Here is a 20,732-nt window from a genome sequence, read left to right as displayed (position 1 = left end):
CCAAAAAAAACCTGCTGGGGATAGGCTGACCTCTTAGTGTGTTAAAAAATCAAGCAGCAGCATTTGTACATAAACCACAAAAATGTAATTCCTGAGTGAAGTAGGGGACTTTTGAACTCAAACTAAGCACAGTTTTTACCTACAGTGGGGTGGGTTCGATTCCAAAGGAAGACCAGGATAAGTCAGGACTTGCTGTTCAAACCAGATGAAAAAAGAAAAAAAAAAAAAATTCCATTACAGCTACCATAGCATCATCATTTATTATCCCATACTAAGAAGATGATGCACATGTAAAGTATGTCCTTAAAATGCTTCTATTCTAAACATCAAAGTTATATATATTTTTTTTCGCTTACCTTTGACTCTCAAACTTCAATCAAGTGAAGTGATGAGCCCCGTGGCTCACGTCTGCCCTCCCTCCTTTAATAGAGCTTCTTTATCCACCAAATATGGGCTGAATTTTTGGAGAAAGGTTGCACATTAAAAAAGCGTTCTCCTAATTGGGTAAGTTGTACTGCTGCTATTTGCTTTCACCTTGTGACAAGCAGGGAGAGGACAATACACAGGACAAAGAAAGGGGAGGGCAAGAGGTGGAGATCAGGGACAGGCTTGATATCAAATGGCTTTTGTTTTATTCATTGAAATCATAACTGGAAATTTTATGTTTTTTTTTTTAATAATACTGATAAAATCCGGTTAGATATTTCAAGTGAGATTTCATATATTTCATGTCTTAATATTTAGTTTTCTTTGGGTTTCACTTTATGTGTATATTCTACCTGAATTCAGTGTGTCAGTTGTTTTGTTTTGGGGGGGGGGGTTTGCCTCTGCTTGTAAATAAATTAAAGTTGAAGTCATTGTTGTCACATGGGTTTAATGGTCTGGTTCAGTTACAGCAGCTGAGAATTTTTAATGATTACAACTGACAAACAAGAAAAAGCAACAAAACCAGGAGGAAAAGGCTCTGAAATCATCTGTACAGACTGAGAAAAATAATAATTCAGTCAAAGCTTGGTTATAAACAGTGGCCCTGATTATTCCTCCCCTCCTGTTTGCACCAGTCAGCTCACCGTCCTCTCTTAAAATTCCTTTGTGCTTGTCGAACAGCTTTGGCCTCTTTGGTCACACTAAGATTTTTAATCAAAAAGATAAACTCCAGCAGAGGTCAGGCATATGAAAGGAAGGTGAAAAGCATTTCTGGAGTCACTGCTGCTGAGACAATATAGTGTTGCAGCTGTTGTCAAGTGAGAACTAAGGTCAGGCACTTTAAATTATCACTCACCGCTGATCTACCCAGTTTGGTCTTCACCCTTTGTCTCACACTGTCGTCATGGCATTGTTCCCTTTCCTTTGGCCTTGAGGACAAAGATAACCCTGTGAAATTCTTGTCTGGATTTTTTCTCTCTGAAGGGCAGCAGTATAGCAGAAGTGCATTCTCTGATTTCACAATGGATGGAGGGTAACAGGTGCACGGCACTGACAACACTCCACATGTTGAAACATATCTATTTGATGCTGTTTCCCAGAGGTTTGGATTGAAGCAGTGGGAAGGTTAACCTAATTATGGTTTTCTATTGTAGGCTTTTCTCTGCCCACGTTCACCGAGCATTAACTTTAGCTGAATACCGCTGTGAGGAGAAAGACTGAAAGAGAATAGATTTTGTTGCTTTGACCTCCTTTATGTGACACAGACAGACCTCCATTATCAGCAATTAGTAATTGAGGGTTTTAGAAATTTGGTTTCCTACAGTAAAATGAAAGTGACCTTTAACTGTGGTGCAGAGCGGCGTTCCAGAGGACCTTCTGAGGGTTGATCAGAGATTGCTTTCACATTGTTGGACTCATTCTCATTCTCAGCTGTTTAAATCCCTGTGGAAATCTTCATCTGTTCTTTGGTCCCTTCCTGGCTTTCATCCCTCATCTAGCTGCCTGACTCCTCTGAGCTAAGGTCAACTGTTCGTTCACGGAAAAATAAATGGTGTGACTTTATGCCGGGGGTGTCTGTTTAATAATCCTAAAGTATTTCTAAACATCGCAGGCCTACTTGTTAAGCAGTTGACACACAGAAGCCTGGAGCACAGGGGTAATGGTATTAAAAGGCTGTCAAGTCTTAAAGAGTCAGAGGAAAGACAAACAAAAGCCCAGATTAGATGGTTGTGTTAGTCTCAAAGTCTGGATTAGAAAGAATAACACTATGAAATTCATTTACTGTCTTTTAATCTCTCTGTTATTAGTGAACACCTTTGAAAGACAAGGCTATGTTAGATCAGGGCTGGTATCTGGTGCCTGACGGACGTCAAGCTAATCTCCAGCCTTCACCTCAACCACCCTGACAAGAACGTGTGCTTCAGTCTCTCCTGCGTCCTGCTGCAGATGCATGATGAACGGTGAGTCTGCCGTAGATTCAGATGGAAAGAAGTTTCCTGTTTGGACTATTTTTTGTGTTTATGTCATTTATTCCTGTCGAATTTGGATTGAATGTGTTTCTGTGAAGGTATTATAGTAAAGTTGGCGATATAATTTATATTTATATTGATATAATTGTTTACAATATTGATATCATAACAGGGGGAATGTAAGCAACAGTTATGCAGTACATGAGACTTCACTCTTCATTTAACAGATATTGTCCTGTTTAATTACAGCCTGGTCTACATTGTACATTTTTTTGTAAATGTTGGTTTGATGTAGACATAGAATTTATTGCATATGGTCAAGAGCAAGTCTAGAGGTAAAAATACTGTTTTTTATTCCACTATTAGCATCATAAATTTTCTGCTCTTAAATTTGTTCACATATCTGCATGCAGAGAGTCTAACACTGTCCTCATCTGGGTTTAAAAGCAATTTTAATAATGTTGATTAATTAATTTTTAATTTTTTTTTTCTTTGCTATTCAGCAGCTCCATACGCATTCAAATTAATGTTGATTATTCTTTTTTTTGTCATATTACCCCAGTATTTGAAATAGAGAGCACTTTTATTTCTCTCTCCTTTTTTCAGTCACACTAAATATTGTGTTTTTGAAAGCAAAGCCATCATCACGTTACAGTTATTTCACTGAACAAAAAGGCCAGTGTGATTTTATTTTCACTAAAGTAGCTGTGTAGCTTATATTTAACTGTTATGAGACGAGCATAATTGAGGAAACGTGGAAGCGCTTTTACTTTGAAAACTGCACTTTATTGGGGAAACCCAACTGCAGCGTGCCTACATCTGACATTTTAACAGCCATAAAGTTGCTGTTCCTGTTAGATTCTTAGATTTATTATCAGTAACATAACACAGCACTGAACACTGAATAAGGACACCCTTGGACACATGCTGGGGGGTAACCCTTGTTTGTCTTTTCTGGACCGAGCAGTTTGTGTCATATTTCAGCCCTGCTTCCAGATCAAAATGACTGGATGTGCATCAGAGGTTAATGAGGGTGATCTCTACCTTACTGGAGCTACTCTTGGAAAATCCTGGAGCCCATTCTAATGGTCATTATTATTATCTTTATTGATATGTTTTGAGGTATCAAAACTAAGGGTAAGCGGAGGTTGTCAAATGTTGTCTTTATGGGGGGAAGAGTTAAAGCTTTTGATTACTGCAGTAAGAAAAGGGACCATTACTAACTGATATAACCAGCACTGTCCATATTTATCACTGTCAACTCAGTAAATCATAAATGTTTTAAAAGCTTCACACAGAACAAAAGCTGCATTTTTAGAAATGCATTTCTGTGACATACAGTGTATGAAACAGTAAGAGATGATTCTAGATGGGAAGCAGAGTACTCACTAACAAGTAATGAAACCTTTGAGATTTGTGGCTGCAACGATGAATGAATAACAGAGAACAGTTGCACATTTGCAGTTTTCAGCACAAGGTGGCAGGAGTTACCCACCTAAAACCCTCTATTTATGACCCTCTGCAGGAAGTATAGTGATTAATGAAGTGATTAGCTTCACATATTGTTAGTGTGATACAGGCTTATGCTTAATATCTGTTTGTCCTAAAGTCCTTTTAGTACTTTATTGAATTTTTATGCATTTACAAACTGAGCACTAGTTTGTCAGTGGTGACAAAGTGAAAGGTGAGTTTTAGTTGTTGGTTTTATGTGGAGCTTCTTACAATGAATGAGGACACGTGGATTTGATTGCACTTTGCTTTATTCTACAGTTACTTTGGAGACAAAGGTGACTACAACAAAAGAAGATCCCAAAGGTCTTAGGTGGCCGTCTGTGAGTTTCACTCCTCATCTAGCCCTTTCTGTGATGAAGAATGATAAGAGAGTAGACAATGAAAGACACATTAGTGACTGAGGACCAACAAGACTCAACATGTGTTACACAAAGCACACGAGTAGCTGTTGTCTTCAGACACTTGCAAAATTTAAGAAAAAAGAAAAAAAAAATGGCAATCTTTGCATGGCAGAGCAGTCTGCTCCCACAGCTTTATGATTATGATATTAAAATATATATTACCTTATTAGAGCAGCATTTTATTCACTGTAATAGTGAAGGAAGAATTAGCTTGCACACATGAGTGCAGCTGATGAGAGTTGCTATTTATCTGTTTATATTATATTAATATTTATAACCTGCACAGCGGCAGCACGGTGGCGTAGTGGTTAGCACTGCTGCCTCACAGTTAGAATACCATCTGGAAGGCCTGGGTTCGATTCCACCTTGGCCCAGGCCTCTCCCTCTCTCTGTGTGGAGTTTGCATGTTCTCCCCGTGCTTGCGTGGGTTTCCTCCGGGTACTCCGGTTTCCTCCCACATTCCAAAGACATGCACTTACTGGGGTTAGGTTCATTGGCTACTCTAAATTGCCCATAGGTGTGAATGAGAGCATGAATGTGAGTATGAAAGGTTGTCTGTCCCTCTGTGTTGGCCCTGCAACAGGCTGGCGACCTGTTCAGGGTGTACCCTGCCTCTCGCCCTATGACAACTGGGATAGGCTCCAGCCCCCCCGCGACCCTTAACAGGATGTGCGGAAGCGAATGGATGGATGGAACCTGCACAGCTTTCTTTATGTAACACCAGGTTTCAGCAGCAGTCGCCTCAAAGCTCTTACATTGAGTAGATTAACTAAAAATACTGCAGAGTGAGAGCTCGGCTCAAAGATCACTCAGAGTGCTGATGAACTAAAGAAGCCCATAATACTGTTTTGACTGTTGCTGTCATTCAAATATTGGCAAAATTTGGGCATATTTTGGAAATGCTGTTAAAGCAGATTATTCATCCTCAGCACATGAAGTCATCATTCTGTTATTCTGTGTTATATAATATTGTTTCACATTCACATTCACAACTATGGGCAATTTAGAATGAACCTGGGATAGGCTCTACCCCCACTGGATAAGCAGAAAAAGATGGATGGATGGATGGATGGATATATTGTTCTCAGTCCATCATATGAATGTTTACCTCAAAAAAACTGTTTTGTAATACTTTCTTCAACTACACTCACAAACAAACAAGTTTGCTTTCTTTTTTCTTCCACAGCCTACAAGATTAATATTTTTGATTTGATGCTATTCTGTTTTTTTGTATTATTTGTTGAATAATTAATAGTGAGTATTTTCATTTGCAGAGAATATTGAAAGTGTTGTCAAATTTTCCCATCTCATTGCAACATTTAACCAGTAAGGCTGGGATTGAGAATAAATATAATTACAACACTGCAAACAACTGTGCAGATTGGAGGCAACTCATTTTATGTTTGAGATGATCGTCACAGCAGAGGGAAGAGTCAGTTAAGGAGTTACAGACAACATCATCTTTTTGCTTTGGGGGTTTTTGGCCTGTACCAACAACAGGACTCTCTGTAATGACATCACAGCAGGTGCAGGGATGTGCAGAAGTAAATACTGTACTGGGTCGGGATTCTTTCACTGTGTTATGTCGGCTTGAACGCATTTCAAAACGAACATGAATGTTCAGTGAGAAGAACTGAATGAATCATGTAACACTAAATATGGAAAGCTGTGTTGTTTTAAAACTCATGCAAGGTTGTTGTCTTTAATTCCTTAAGTTAACTGATTCTGAGCCTGAATTATGGTAATCTATAATATTTTTGTAATATAATTTAGTCTTTTTTTTTTCTTTACACATTTTAGACAGTGCTTTATAGGTAAGTATACCAACACAGCCAATATTTTATTGTGCTTCACTCACTGCATAAGAGGGCAGATTAGTACCTGTCCAAAATCTGTAACTTATATTAACAAATGAATCAAGAGGTCTTTTTTTAAAACTACACACATACTTAGGTGAACTGGATGGTAGTTCATAGTTTAAGGCTGTCTATGAACTGACTAAACATCAAATTAATTTAGTTATTGAAAAAAAAAACATGCTACTGTGACCTGTCCTTGGTTTGTCTCTGGTCTTTGTTGTATTTGTCTCCCCCTTGTTTTCTGACTCATGTTCTGACATTTTTTTGCTTATTTTTTAACACAGTGATAACTGCATAAAAAGTTTGTAGTTATGGCTGAATGAGATGAATAAAGATTCCTTCCATGAGAGGTTAAAAAAACTCCATCACCACTAACTAACCACTAACCAATCACTACCGTAAACTCCACTAAAAATCCATTCAACTCCAAATAAAATGGGTCTTCATAAGCACTGGTCTGATGTATTTATTGTCTTTTAGAAAAATGAACCATTCGACGAATTGGAAAATAAAACAACTTGAAATGAATCGTGCTGACCTGATAAAGATAATGGGGAGTTGACAGCAGTATCATGTAGGTCAGGGCAACACAAATGTTGAAAACTAGATTAGCCTCCTACCTTTGACCCCACATCACGACTCTTGGCACGCAGCTTGTTGACCTGAGACTCGGCGATGTCAGCTCTCTCTTCGGCCTCGTCCAGCTCGTGCTGCAGTTTACGGAACTTGCTCAGATGAGTATTGGCCTGCTCTTCCTACAGGAGTCAGCAAGAACACAGACCACAATATTCAGAGGCCTGCAGGAAGTGTCCTTTCTTGAGGGTAAAAAACAGGCGTCAGCAAAGCTGTACCCAATATGTTTGTGTTGCAGAAAAATGTTATGAGATGCATATTATAAAAATCTGTTTTAAACTGTGGCAATGTATCGTGTACTTCTGCATATTTAAACTTGGTAAAGGAAGGTAGATTTAGATTAAACGATATAAATTGAAGCACACAACTAAATTAGAGAAACTTTTCAGGACTAGACTTACAGCCTCCTCTGCAGCTCTCTTGTAGGCTTTGACTTTGAGCTGGAGTTTGTCAACCAGATCCTGCAGACGCACAATATTCTTGCGGTCCTCCTCAGTCTGTATAAATCATGGGGACAGAAAAGAGGCTAACAGGATCAATAAAGAACATTTTTTATAAGCTTTGACAAAAACCAAGGCGGATTATTTGGAAAGGAATTGTTTGTTAATCTGTGCATAAAGGGACATGATAAGAGGACTCCTATGAATAGTATACAGTACATTTGATTGACAGCAACAGGCACATGGGTGCCATTACTCATGATGTATTAAAATGTGCTTTGAACTTCCACTGCTGTTACTACTATTGCCATCCTATTGCTGCTGAAACTGAAACCCAGTAAAGAAGAAGTCATAAAAGTCATACTCTATACTTGTTCAGATTAAGGAAACTGGATTCAGTTTACAGTATTAAGTAGCATGTTTGCATTTGTGTAGATTTCAAAGCAATAATTGATTTAAGAAATTAATGTCCAGAGTCAACGAACTCAAACAAAGTATATAAATGTGTGATACATCACACTATATGGTATGTTGAGGGTTAAAAAAAAAAAGACCTGGTATGTGAGCTCCTTGATGCGTCGCTCATATTTACGGATTCCTTTCACTGCTTCGCTGCTCTTCTTCTGCTCCAACTCCACCTCATTCTCAAGCTCCCTCACCTGAAAGCATCCAGAAGTCATTTCCTACAAATACTAAAAGCCACATAAAGTAACAAACAGTTAACTAAGTTAACAACTTGATGAAGAAAATAATAGGTCATTTGAAAGGCCAGTGATACTTGTGCACTGGGGATGCTCACCCTGGCTTCAAGCTTCTGAACCTGCTTCTTGCCTCCCTTCATGGCGATCTGCTCAGCTTCATCCAGGCGGTGCTGCAGGTCTTTGATGGTTTGCTCCATGTTCTTCTTCATGCGCTCCAGATGAGCGCTGGTGTCCTGCTCTTTCTTCAGCTCCTCTGCCATCATGGCAGCATCAGTAATGGCCTTCTTGGCCTTTTCCTCTGCATTCCTGCACTCCTGCACTGCTTCCTCCACTTCAGTCTGAAGCTGGGCTGTATCAGCCTCCAGCTTCTTCTTCTGGTTTATCAGGCTGGTGTTCTGGTCGCAAGAAAAATTTGATTTGCTGAATTCCTCAATATATTGTCAGTGATATAAAAGAGCTGGTGCCAGGAATATCCTACCTGTGAGTGCAGTAGCTGCACCCTCTCACTAACATCCAGCAGCTCTTGCTCAGCAAGTTTGCGACTTCTCTCCGTTTGCTCCAGAGCAGCCCTCAGTTCCTCCAGTTCAGCCTGAAGAAGGTTGTTGCGTCTCTCAACAATGGCGATATTCTCTTTAAGATCATCATTGGCACGAACAGAGTCATCCAGCTGAATTTGGCAGTCCTGAATGAGATCACATCACCCACATTAAACTTTATACCCAGTTTAGATGTGAAACATCTGAAAAATTCTTTCATCTTCTAGTTTACCTTCAGATGTGCATGCACAGCCTTAAGCTGTTTCTGGGCCTCGGACGCCTGCCTGTTGGCCTGGCTCAGCTGGATCTCCATCTCATTGAGGTCTCCTTCCATTTTCTTCTTCAGACGCAGAGCCTCGTTCCTGCTGCGGCACTCAGCTTCAAGAGAGCTCTGCAGGGTGTCGATCGTCCTCTGCAGGTTTCTCTTGCACTGCTCCATCTCTTCATCTTTCTCAACCAGTTTACGTTCAATGTCGGCCTTAATTTGGTTGAACTCAAGCTGAGCTCTGAGAATCTTCCCCTCCTCATGCTCAAGTGAGGCCTGGTGCACAAAAGCGTCCAGAGTTATACATAATAGCAGACAGTCTTATGTAAAAGTGTCTTATTCATTAACAAGGGTATGTACCTCAGCTTCCTCAAGTGCAGACTGGATCTCACTCTTCTCCTGATCCAGTTGCTTCCGTAGTTTCTCCAGTTCATGGATGCTTTTGCCACTCTCACCAAGTTGCTCAGTGAGGTCAGAAATCTCCTCTGCGGGGTGTCAAACAGTGTGATTAGGGTGGATATAAAGTTCACAGTGTATACAAGAACACTGCCAGCAGATCTTACCCTGCAAATTCTTATTCTCTCGCTTCATCGTCTCTAGATGATCCAGAGCCTCCTCATATGAATTCTTCAGTTTGAAAAGCTCAGTGCTCAGAGCCCTAGCTTCCTTCTGGGAGCTCTCCAGCTCACACTGAGACTCCTCATACTTCTGCTTCCACTCAGAAAGGACCTGCAGGGCAAAAGAGGCCAGACATAACTCTACATGTGCCAAATGGATGAAGAAAAGAATATAGGCTTATCCCAGCTCAGTAGTTGTCTGTCCGAATAATATTACATTTTAAAATGACCACACTGTGTACCATGTAAACTACCAGTGTTTATATTCTGCTAAGTTTAGCTTAAATAGCCCCTATTGCTCTAGTCCAAGGCTTCAGAAGCCACTTTGCCAATTGATACTTTGGCGATCACAAACATTTCAGTGTATTTCACCTTGTCAAAGTTTCTTTGTTTCTTGTCCAGAGCGGCAGCAGCAGCATTAGACCTCTCTACATCCACCATGAGATCTTCAATCTCATTCTGCAGTCTGTGTTTGGTCTTCTCCAAAGAGGAGCATTTAGCATTTACTGCTTCAACAGCCTCCTCGGCCTCCTGCAGACGCTGAGCCAGCTTTTTCCTTAAGAAATCACCATTCATTTAATAAACATGCAGTTGTGTGGTGGAACACTAAACTGTAAATTTGACTGCTACGACTGGCTGCTCAGTCATCTAACAGACAAACTTTTTGTTCGTCTTACATTTTAGTAGGAACATAATACAAACAAAAAGCTGATCTGATAGATGAAGTGAAAAGTCTCTTTATGAATTACACAATAAAGCATGTGTTTAAATGTCAGATTGACTTACTTGGCCTCTTCCAGTTCCTCAGTCCTCTGGATGGCATCAGTTTCATACTTGGCTCTCCACTGAGCCACCTCAGAGTTGGCCTTGGACATGCCGCGCTGCAGTTCACCTTTAGCCTCCTGCTCCTCCTCATACTGCTCCCTGAGCAGGTCACAGTCATGGCGAGAGGACTGCACTGCATGGGCCAATGCATTCTTGGCCTGTTAGAACAAATGTATATATGAATGGGTGAAAGCTTTCAGGAAATAACTGGTGCTGTCAGTAGGCACCGAAGCTTCATTTCACCTTGGTCTCCTCTTCCAGCTGTCTCTTTAGATCTTCAATCTGTTGAGTGTAGGACATTTTTCCTCTCGTTAGTTGAGACACCAGGGAATCCTTTTCCTCCAACTGCCTCGAGAGCTCTCCTAGTGTTAGGGTAGATGTAGATGTTATTTTCCAGACCCAAAGAAGACAAAAAGGTTGCTCTAGTTTCCCAGTGACATATTAATACAAAAGCTGAGTGGAAACTGTTTGCTGTCAAACACACCAACTGCATATCAGTGTGGTATGAAGGAACAATATACCGTTTTCTGTTTGAAGCTTTGCTTTCTGCATGTTGAAGTCACTGATGCAGCGCTGACCCTCTTCAAACTTTGTCTTGTACTCATTCATTTGATCTTCCAGGGTCCTGCATGTCTTCTCTAGATTCGTCTGAAATTCAGTCCCATTAAAGAAAAAATGTTCAATATGCATGTATTACCCCAAATACTGACATATCTGTGCTACATTGGGGAAAAAAATTGCTAAACACTATGAGTTTAGTGAACCTTTGTCTTCACAATATGTTCCATATTGGAGACCACATCATCCAGCTCCAGTCTGAGCTCACTCTTCTCCTTCTCCAGTTTCTGCTTGATTCTCTGCAGGTTGTCAATCTGCTCTCCCAGCTCAGCAACACTGTCAGCTTGTTTCTTCCTGAGTGTGGCAGTAGTGGCTTCATGATGCAGAGTGGACTCTTCGAGGTCTCTGCGCAGCTTCTGGAACTCGGCCTCCCTCTTCTTGTTCATCTCGATCTGAGCAGCTGTTGCTCCTCCAGCCTCCTCCAGCCTCTCACTGATCTCCTCCAGCTCTCTGGCCAGGTCAGCTCTCTGCTTCTCCACCTTGGCTCGGGCCGCTCGCTCTGCTTCAAGCTCTTCCTCCAGCTCCTCAATGCGGGCCTAGACCAAAATCAAAACAAACCCTGACATGAAATTTTCTTCCTATAAATTGTGGTCCTTTTCACACACTTTTTCATACTTCTTTTATTACCTGCAACTCCTTCAGTTTTTTCTGGAGCTGGGCACTCATTGCCTGTTCATCTTCTATTTTACCATTCAGCTGATTAATCTCAAAATCCTTCCTGTGGATGGACAAACATAAGGCCTGTTGGCTGTTGCCCAACTTACAGCTTAGTTATGAAAAACTGCCTCCCATCTTACTTTTTCAGCCTTTCTTCGAGTTGCTGCTTGTCATTTTCCAGGTCCATGATACTTTCGTGAGCTAACTTGAGGTCTCCTTCAAGCTTCCTCTTTGCTCTCTCAAGGTCCATACGTACTTTCTTTTCTTGCTCCAAAGACCCCTCAAGCTGTGGGCAATAAAAAAGACCTTATGTAGTCAAATTATTATACAGTAAAAGTCAAACTAATTTTGTAAGTTCTTACATCATCCACTTGCTGCTCCAGCTTAGCCTTGGCCTTGGTCAGAGTGTTGACTTTGTCTTCCTCACTCTGCAGGTCATCCAGAGTTTGCTGGTGAGCTTCCTGTAAGGCTTTCTTTTCCTTGGTGAGCTTGGCAATGATTTCATCCAGAGCAGCCATCTCCTCAACAAGGTTCTTCACCTGTTGCAAGTTAATGAAAGGTATTACAAATTCTGTGCGCAGGTTAGAAAGATGCCTCTTGTTCATGCACTTATTGTAAGAAATGGAAATAGCAAATGAGTCGTACCTTGTTCTCAGTGGCATGCTTCTCTTTCTCCACTTTAGCTAGAGTTAACTCCAGGTCATCAATGTCTTTCTTCAGCTCGGAGCACTCATCCTCCAGCTTCCTCTTCTTAGCAGTCAGTTCAGCATTCATCTCCTCCTCATCCTCCAGTCTCTCAGATAGCTCTTTGGCTTTTGCTTCCATCTGAATTTTGTGTTTGATCAGCCCCTCACATCGTTCCTCAGCATCTGCAAGATTATCTTGCTCCTAAAAGGTCATTATTTTCATTAGCATATAAGATATAATGTCCATGAGCAGGATGTATAATGAACATTTGTGACTAGACTTACAGCTTGAACTTGGAGCTGCAGGTCATTCTTCTCTTGGAGAAGAGTGACCATTTTCTCTTCCAGCTCCTTTCTGCGACTTTCAGACTTTGCATAAGCTTCTTTGAGCTTCAGGAATTCTTCCTTCATGTTGGCCATCTCCTTTTCTGCCTCAGCAGATCTCAGCAGAGGTTTGATCTTGAAGAACAGCTTCATCCAGGGCCAGTTCTTAACCCCCATGAAGGCGCGGATGTTCCACTGGATCACAAGAAGTGAATCCCTTCCAAAGATCAACCACATTATTACTATTAAGCTCATTATGATGAGTAACTATTGTTTCCCTAGTTTCAGTTATGTTATATTTTTCTTTTTCTGACCTCCTTTCAACAATTTTCTGGAATTCGACTCTTGCAAGCAGACCTCTTGATCGAGCCTGGATTCCAGTGATTATGAGTGACAAACGGTCATCTCTCATCTCTTCAAGCTGGCCAAGAAGACCAGCTTTAAAGAACACCTTTAAGAAGCATGAATGCCATTAGTATTGGGAAACAGGACTTTACTTACATACAAAAAACTGTTGTTTCTCTTGCAGAATTTAATTATTTAATAACTCTAACTAGCTAACTGTTACTGTTTGCCTGAGATAGATAGATAGATAGATAGATAGATAGATAGATAGATAGATAGATAGATAGATAGATAGATAGATAGATAGATAGATAGATAGATAGATAGATAGATAGATAGATAGATAGATAGATAGATAGATAGATAGATAGATAGATAGATAGATAGATAGATAGATAGATAGATATGTAAAATGTATATACAAACATATATGCAAAAAAAGGCAAAAGATGTGCTTCTGACTTTTTTTTTTTTTTTTACCTTAGTGTGACCAAACTTGTATTGGTTATGATCAATATCCAAAGACCCAAGAAGTTTCTCAGCTCCCTTCCTGCTGTCAATGAACTGTCCTTCAGGGATGGCAGCAGGATTCAGGATGCGATATCTGTAGAATCATGAGTAGAAATGTCTAAGAGCTTAATACTGAATACCCTGTTTTCTTTTTAATAAAACAGAATTTAACCCAGGAGCCTCATGAGATTAAAATTTCTTTGTAAAAGAACATTTGTCCAAAAAGTGAAATGTAATACCTCTGCTTGAAATCTCCATAGAGGATCCTGTTGGGGAAGCCCTTTCTGCAGATCCTGATGCCTTCCAGCACACCGTTACAGCGCAGCTGGTGCATCACCAGAGGGTTCTCCATGGCCCCAGGAGTCTTGGTCTCATTGGGGATGATGCAGCGTACAAAGTGAGGGTGAGTCGACCTCAAGTTGGTCATCAGCTTGTTCAAGTTCTCCTGTGGAGAAGAGTTATGGATGTGAAGTTAGTTCCAAGTCCCTATCCTCCATATGAAGTAGTGCTTAGCAGCTGTCTTTACTAACCCTGTGTAAAGCAGACACAGTTTGGAAGGACGAGCCCTTCTTCTTGCCTCCTCCTTTGCCACCCTTTCCACCATCAGCTAATAGACCAGTGGACAACTCATTAGTTTGCAACAATGGGCACAGATGTAACCAAGCAGATCTTACTGTTGTTTATTAGGAAAAAAAGTGTATAAATTCATGGTTATAGCCAGTGTTGGATAAAGCAGGACCATTACATTAGTCTTACCTGAGTCAGCTCCAGCATAATTTGCAAAGAGGAAAGCCAGCAGCTTGAGGGTAGACTTTTGGTACAGTCCTACAACAGTCTCATTCAGAGGATCCTTGTTCTTCACCAACCAATTGTTGATATTATAATCAACAATTCCAGCATAGTGAACCAAGGCAAAGTGAGCCTCTGGTTTTCCTTTGACAACTCTGGGCTTCTGGAAATTGCTGGATTTCCCCAAGTGGTTGTCATAAAGCTTAGCTTTAAAGGTGGTATCACTGGCTTTGGGGAACATGCACTCCTCTTCAAGGATGGACATGATACCCATGGGCTGTAGGGGCGAGATTTGAGTGTTTTTAGGACCATATTTGTACACATTTTCCCTGAACAGGTAAAAGTCCAGTGTCTCACCTTTTCAATGAGGTCAATGCAGGCCTGCAGATCCATACCAAAATCAATGAAAGTCCATTCAATGCCCTCTTTCTTGTACTCTTCCTGCTCCAGTACAAACATGTGGTGGTTGAAAAACTGTTGCAGTTTTTCGTTGGTGAAGTTGATGCACAGCTGCTCAAAGGTATTGAACTATAACATAAGGTGACAGCAGCATACTCATTTTAAATATTTGTGTCTCTCCTAATTGTGTCATTTAAAAAAAAAATGTGTATTTTTTAATGCTAATGTTGAATAGATGATTCTTACATCAAAGATCTCAAATCCAGCAATGTCCAGCACACCAATGAAGTACTGACGGGGCTGCTTGGTGTCCAGGGACTGGTTAATCCTCATCACCATCCACAGAAACATCTTCTCATACACTGCCTTAGCCAGTGCACCAACTGCATAGTACACCTAAAAGCAGAAATCCACCTGTGACTTCAAAAGTTACAGATAAACCTCTTATGTGCACGTTATGCGTTATGCGTGTGCGTTATGAAATTCAGCTGCTGGTTATATTATTGTACCTGCTGCACATTTTGTCCCTTGGTGACCCACTCGTTTCCTACTTTGACTCTTGGGTGACAGAGCCCTTTGATGAGGTCAGCAGAGTTCAGGCCCATCAGATACGCCGATTTGTCAGCATCTAAAAAAAATACACGTAAATGTAAATTATTCAGTAAACATCAGGCACTGACAAGTTTGAGTTTCAGGCTCTGAAAGAGCTTCTCTCACCTTCTGTGCCATCAGCCTCCGCCTGCTCTTCACGCTGCTTGTTCTTGAACTTCATGTTGCCATAGTGCATGATGGCACCAGTCAGCTTATAAATGCTGTTCTTCTCTTCTTGAGTAAAGCCCAGCACATCGAAGGCATCCTAAATGAGAAGAGGGGTGTTTTATTACTTATGTCATTTTTACATAGCATCAGGGTGTGCGGGGTAGCGTTACAGGGAAGATCCAGGGATAAGAAATGTATTTGCTCCTGCATTAAACCAGACATCAGATATTTAATCCCATCTATTCAAGTCGTATTCACTCACAGTGAATGATTCAATGATACTGGAATACAAATGACATCAGAGATGCTAAGTTTCGTAGCCCAATGCCAACACCTAAAAATAAAAGTAAAGGTGATAGCTAGAGTTTTTTTTTCCTTTGGTGTTATTTGAATTTAAAGCCTGTTAAGTCTAAATGTAGAATGCCAAACACATTTACATATTATTGTGCGTTCCCACTCACATCAGTGGCCATCAGCTCTTCAGCATCATTGATAGAGGCTACCGTTGTCTCTCCTTGGGAGATGAAGGCGTAGTCGTAGGGGTTGTTGGTGATGAGCAGCATCTCTGAGAAGGAGAACCAAAATGTTGGATTTTCATGTTAGCTCTACCGCTGTGTTGGAAATACTGGTTATTGCTGGTTCACACATCCCATATTTTCACGTACCAAGCAGCTCCGGTTTTCTTTGAGACAAGATCTGATAGAAGATGTGATAATCTCTCTCAGCCTTGAGCTGAAAGGTGACGCGGGATTTTTCCAGCAGATCTGTAAGGATGTTTGCATTATGTAGATGGGACGGTGATCATTGTGAATATAGGAATAAACTGGATGGAAGCATGTGGAAGGGACTTACATGTTTCTATATCGGCTGAGGCCAGCTTTCCACTGGCTGCAAAGTGAATTCGGATGAATTTGCCCTAAAATGTATGAAAACATTAATAGTCATGGGCAGTGTACAGGTATTACCAGAGTATTTAGGAATCCCATCATACTGTCAAGAGTCCACTGTGGCAACAATGTTATTGGATCCTCATGCAGGTGTCAGTGGAAGAAGGTGGGTGTGTGCCCAGCCACGAATTAAAAAAAAAACAACTGACCAACAGACTAGTCTAAAAGGAAAGAGAAGCATAGATACAGCGCAAGCCGAAGCATTAAAAACAAGCAGAGTTATTGAGTTATAAACAAAACCTTACAAATCTGGAAGAGTTGTCATTCCTGATGGTTTTGGCATTCCCAAAGGCCTCTAAAGCTGGGTTAGCCTGGATGATTTGATCCTCCAGAGTACCCTAAGAGAAAACAGTAAAACATTTATTCAGAGCACTGACTTTACATCGCAGGAAATGTTCCACATCCTGTAAACTGATCATTAACCTTTTTCTCAGAGCCTGTATCCTTTTTCCCACTTCCAGCTGCAATGCTGGCAAAGTACTGGATGACTCTCTTGGTGTTGACAGTTTTCCCAGCACCAGATTCTCCACTGAAGACACAAATACACAGATTAAAGACACTGACAAATGGACAGCATACATGGCATCAGTGAGGTCAGTAAAATTCTCACTGTATGATTTACTATAATTGTCAAGATCAAACAAAGTCACAAATGAACAACTTACGTGATGAGAATTGACTGATTTTCTCTGTCTGAAAAAGAGCAGGACATATAAGTATTCTAGGACTGCTCAGTGCTTTAAAATAATTTGAACATACTTAAATAATGGACGGTAAATTACCAGTTAGCATGTACTGGTAGGCATTATCAGAGATGGAGAAGATATGAGGAGGAGCTTCACTCCTCTTCTTTCCTCTGTAGGCAACAACCACCTCCTGGTTGTAGACTGGCAGCCACTTGTAGGGGTTGACAGTCACACAGAACAACCCAGAGTAGGTCTGGTAGGTAATGAAAAGAGCAAAGTGTTAAATATAAGTGTGTGTGGTGGGGGGTGGGGGGTTGTGGGAGGGCAATCAACATGTTAGATCTGTGAACTCACATAGATCATCCACGCTGCGTAACGCTCTTTGAGGTTATACAGCACAGCAGGCTCATGGAGGAAGGTGAACATCGCCATGTCTTCAATTTTATCAAACTTTGGCGGGTTCTGAGGGTGCACATCACACTCCTTCACGGTGACAGTCTGCAAAAAAGGACACAGTGACTGTTAATACAGACTTTTTTTTTCCCACTTTATTATAGGAAGGAGACCAGTCAGTGCAAGACAAATGATCCCACCTGTCTGTTTGAGAGTAACAGACAAAAACACTAAAAAACAGAAACGCACGTGTAAGCCAGTTACGTTCTCTTTTGAATTGTGCTGTTTTCTCAGGATTATTTCAGTCAGTTCTGTGAACTAAAGTGTGTTTTATTTCTAAGGAGCAGAATCTGAAATCACTGTAGCTTTGGGGCTACAGCTGCCTGTCACTGGGTCGTACCCTCTGAGGTACTGTTGTATCCTTGGCAGGGATACTTAACTGTACTTTAATGTGACATTACAAATATGGGCCTTTTAAAGGGGTACATAAATGCACTCATATCCTTGAACTGGCACTTTTCTAGTGTCACTGATAACTGAAAGCTTTAGCCATTTATTATCTTAGCATTAGCAGTTAACCTAACACACATCTATTTGGAGAATTCGAGGTTTGAATGCAGCCGTGAGCCCACAGTGATAACCTCTGAAGGAAATGCATTTCACATAAGTATTAGAACCTTAACTTTTGAGAGCAAAAATAACATTTAACCTAATTTATTTACATTAAAATATAGAAGAAATGCTGTAACTCTGTACCTTTTGCTGCTGGTCCTAAAAAGGTGCACGTAGTTACCTTGAAGTGCAAAAGTTTGTCCTAAAAGGAGCAAGTTGCATAAGTTTTGTTGCAATAGGAAGGGACAGGGCTGTACATTTACTGCACCCCCGTTTCTGAGAGTCTTTTTGATAAAATGAATAAGAAATTTCTCATTTCTGTTCATCAGAGCCCAGCTATGTCATGGAGGAAAAGGCTTCTCTGGCTTCTGTTGACTCTACACTTGGTCTATTAAAGGACAAATAAGCTCACATCATCTGGGCTTTGGTTAAGAAACCAGCTGCATCAAGAGCAACTGCGCCAGCAATTCACTCACCTTCCCTTTCTCGGTCTGAGCCGTGACTTTGTCACCCTCACGGCTAACGATCGAAGCCTTCACATATTCCTCACTGGGATCGGGAACAAAACACTCCTTCTTCATGTCAAATGGGCGAGTCTGGGCCTCCAGACGCTCCCTGTCTGACTTCCTCAGGTATGGAGCTGCTGCCCCAAATTCTTTCATGGCAGCATCACCCATGTTTCACCTTCTGTACAAAAATAAAAAGACTTTAGTCATGTGTTTACTTGCTATCAGCTGCAGATGAATAATGTTTTTCTTTCTTCATTTTTCATGCAGTGGTCTTATATTTCCATTTTTTTTTCCTGCTGTGTTCAAATTGTTTTGGAGATGCTCTTACCTTTGCAATCCCTGCTGAGACGACTGAGGTGTAACGGTCCTGAGGAAAGATGTAAAGAAAACTGGTGAGACTGCTCTGCAATCCTCAGCAGCACAGGTAAAACTTTAGCATCAAAGCCTAATCTTCAGTTTGCTGGACACTCTCCTCACACCTTACCTTGAGATTGAATGGTGACCTGTTGGAGTTTCACCATGAGTTCTCCTTATAAACAAAGCCCCTCTGCCAAATATGGAGGAGCGCTTCGGGGCCCAGGAATGTTTTAGTGTCTGGGTTGGGTTGGGGGTTAGTGAAGGGAGGCGGTTAATGAGTGGTGGAGAGTAATATAGAAATCAGCGGGTTAGAGTCTTATCAGTGATGGAGTCCCCCAACAGGACCATATTAGGAGCTCTATGCAGCGCTGTGATTAATCATAGGTATCCTCAAGCAGCCAGGGGACCACAATTCAATCTTTAAATAGACACAGGGAGGAATTCCTCTGTCATCATCCCTTAAGTGTGCTTGTGTTACAGGAACAATACATGTGGTACTGAACAGAGGCATCCTCACTTAAGACAGGCAAGACTGGCACGCATTGTTTAAACGTATTTAAATGATGTGTGATTGACATGGATCCTGCAGAAGGATTTAAAAAGCCTTACCAAAGGCATTTATTAGTAAAGCAAAAATAGAGTAAAATATATAGCCTGGATGATAAAGTAGTTATTACATTAGCAAAAACCTTTTTTTTCTGCACATCACTGTTATGCGTTGGGATTAAATCTTTAAAATACGAAGCTTAAGAAATTGTTAACATCAAAGCCCTGCCCACACATACACGAATATTTTCGACAATGCAGTTTTTTTTCCTGTGTTTTGACCTTTTGTCTACATGGAAACAACATTTTAGTAACTGTAAGCAGTTTTGGATGAACTCCAGTCTCCTTTTATGATGTCAGACTGTACTCCTGGCATGCTCTGGTTACCGTATCCCATCATTCTTTGCTTTTCATACAAGCGGAAATATTCCTCCTGCTCATTTGTGGTTTTTTTCACATAGAAATTGGAAAACACAAGTTTTTACAAAATATCCGTGTAGGTGGGGATGTAACGTAAAACAGGGAGATGTTTTTTTCTTCGTTAAAGTTCAAAGCGATAGCATTTATTTATTATTTTTTGCATGTCATTTATATTTGAATTTACAGGAGGTACAGTATCAAAAGTAACTGAGTTACAGATTGAAACGTAAGCAACATTTTAATTCATCTTGGGACCCAGGCTTCTTATAGTTTCTGAAAATAAACTAAAAACAAGGTGTTTAAAAAAGAAAATCACTTAACCGACATAAAAATAACAACTAATAATAACTAATAATAATTATAGCTTTAAGAAAAAGAAAATGAACTCAATCTAAATTTTGTATCTGCAAAAGTAACTTGGGTCAAATTTGGCAAATAAACAAATAAATAAATAAGGGTTGAAAGGTTGCTAGTTCTTTTCCAGGGGGTGTGTCAGGAAGGGTGTCCAGCATTAAATTTATGACAAAGGAGCAGCCAAACATAACTTTTATGTTTTTATCTGTTCTGCTTAAATTTGCACCCCGTTAGATGACAATGATTATAAAAACAAACACTGGCATGAATCAAATAAGTAATAAAAACTGAAATGAGAAGAACACTTTGAAATGAAAATGAAGCAAAATGAAATGAAAAATCCTCAACCACTGAATCCCTGCTTAGAACAGAAAAAAAAAATTCTTTGCACATTTTTGTATTAAGAGTTTTTTTATGTTTATGTTTACTCTGGGGAGCAAATATCTCTGGGGAGATATTTCAGAGAAGTATGTCACGTATGGGTCTCAATTACTCTCAGGGTTTAGGAGGAGTCGCACTGAGGCATCAGGAACATATTGTGTTTAGTTATCACAGAATGAGCTTTGTGGCAACAAAAACAGGCATCACATACCGAGTGGGTCGGGCTAAATAAAGAACATAAGTATTTGAGCTTAA

At 40.5% G+C, this 20,732-nt stretch overlaps 1 protein-coding gene and 1 long non-coding RNA gene across 2 annotated transcripts; one reads left to right on the top strand and one right to left on the bottom strand.

The window, feature by feature from the left end:
* Positions 1–2,238: 2,238 nt before the first annotated feature.
* On the top strand, positions 2,239–6,601 carry LOC115795449 (uncharacterized). Its single transcript, XR_004021264.1, has 3 exons — positions 2,239–2,387; positions 4,167–4,228; positions 6,110–6,601. It is a non-coding gene; the product is annotated as an uncharacterized LOC115795449 (long non-coding RNA).
* On the bottom strand, positions 4,142–18,918 carry LOC115795445 (myosin-7). Its single transcript, XM_030751351.1, has 39 exons — positions 18,904–18,918; positions 18,748–18,786; positions 18,387–18,597; positions 17,260–17,403; positions 17,002–17,158; positions 16,885–16,912; positions 16,643–16,748; positions 16,465–16,557; positions 16,125–16,188; positions 15,938–16,036; positions 15,734–15,837; positions 15,231–15,369; positions 15,023–15,141; positions 14,760–14,909; positions 14,472–14,642; positions 14,082–14,391; positions 13,856–13,932; positions 13,565–13,770; positions 13,296–13,419; positions 12,785–12,921; positions 12,432–12,687; positions 12,106–12,348; positions 11,823–11,999; positions 11,601–11,746; positions 11,431–11,521; positions 10,950–11,339; positions 10,707–10,833; positions 10,429–10,547; positions 10,147–10,343; positions 9,733–9,916; positions 9,307–9,472; positions 9,104–9,228; positions 8,711–9,019; positions 8,421–8,624; positions 8,041–8,337; positions 7,796–7,900; positions 7,203–7,298; positions 6,789–6,923; positions 4,142–4,256 (listed from the first exon to the last, which is right to left on the bottom strand). The coding sequence occupies exons 3-39, from the start codon at positions 18,585–18,587 to the stop codon at positions 4,236–4,238; spliced, it is 5,817 nt and encodes a 1,938-aa protein (XP_030607211.1). The 5' UTR covers positions 18,588–18,597; positions 18,748–18,786; positions 18,904–18,918; the 3' UTR covers positions 4,142–4,235.
* Between the last annotated feature and the right edge of the window lie 1,814 nt (positions 18,919–20,732).

The sequence above is a fragment of the Archocentrus centrarchus genome, chromosome 17, assembly GCF_007364275.1.
Source record: "Archocentrus centrarchus isolate MPI-CPG fArcCen1 chromosome 17, fArcCen1, whole genome shotgun sequence".
NCBI lineage: Eukaryota > Metazoa > Chordata > Actinopteri > Cichliformes > Cichlidae > Archocentrus > Archocentrus centrarchus.
Note: the sequence above shows the minus strand (reverse complement) of the source record. Positions and strands in the feature narration are given on the sequence as shown.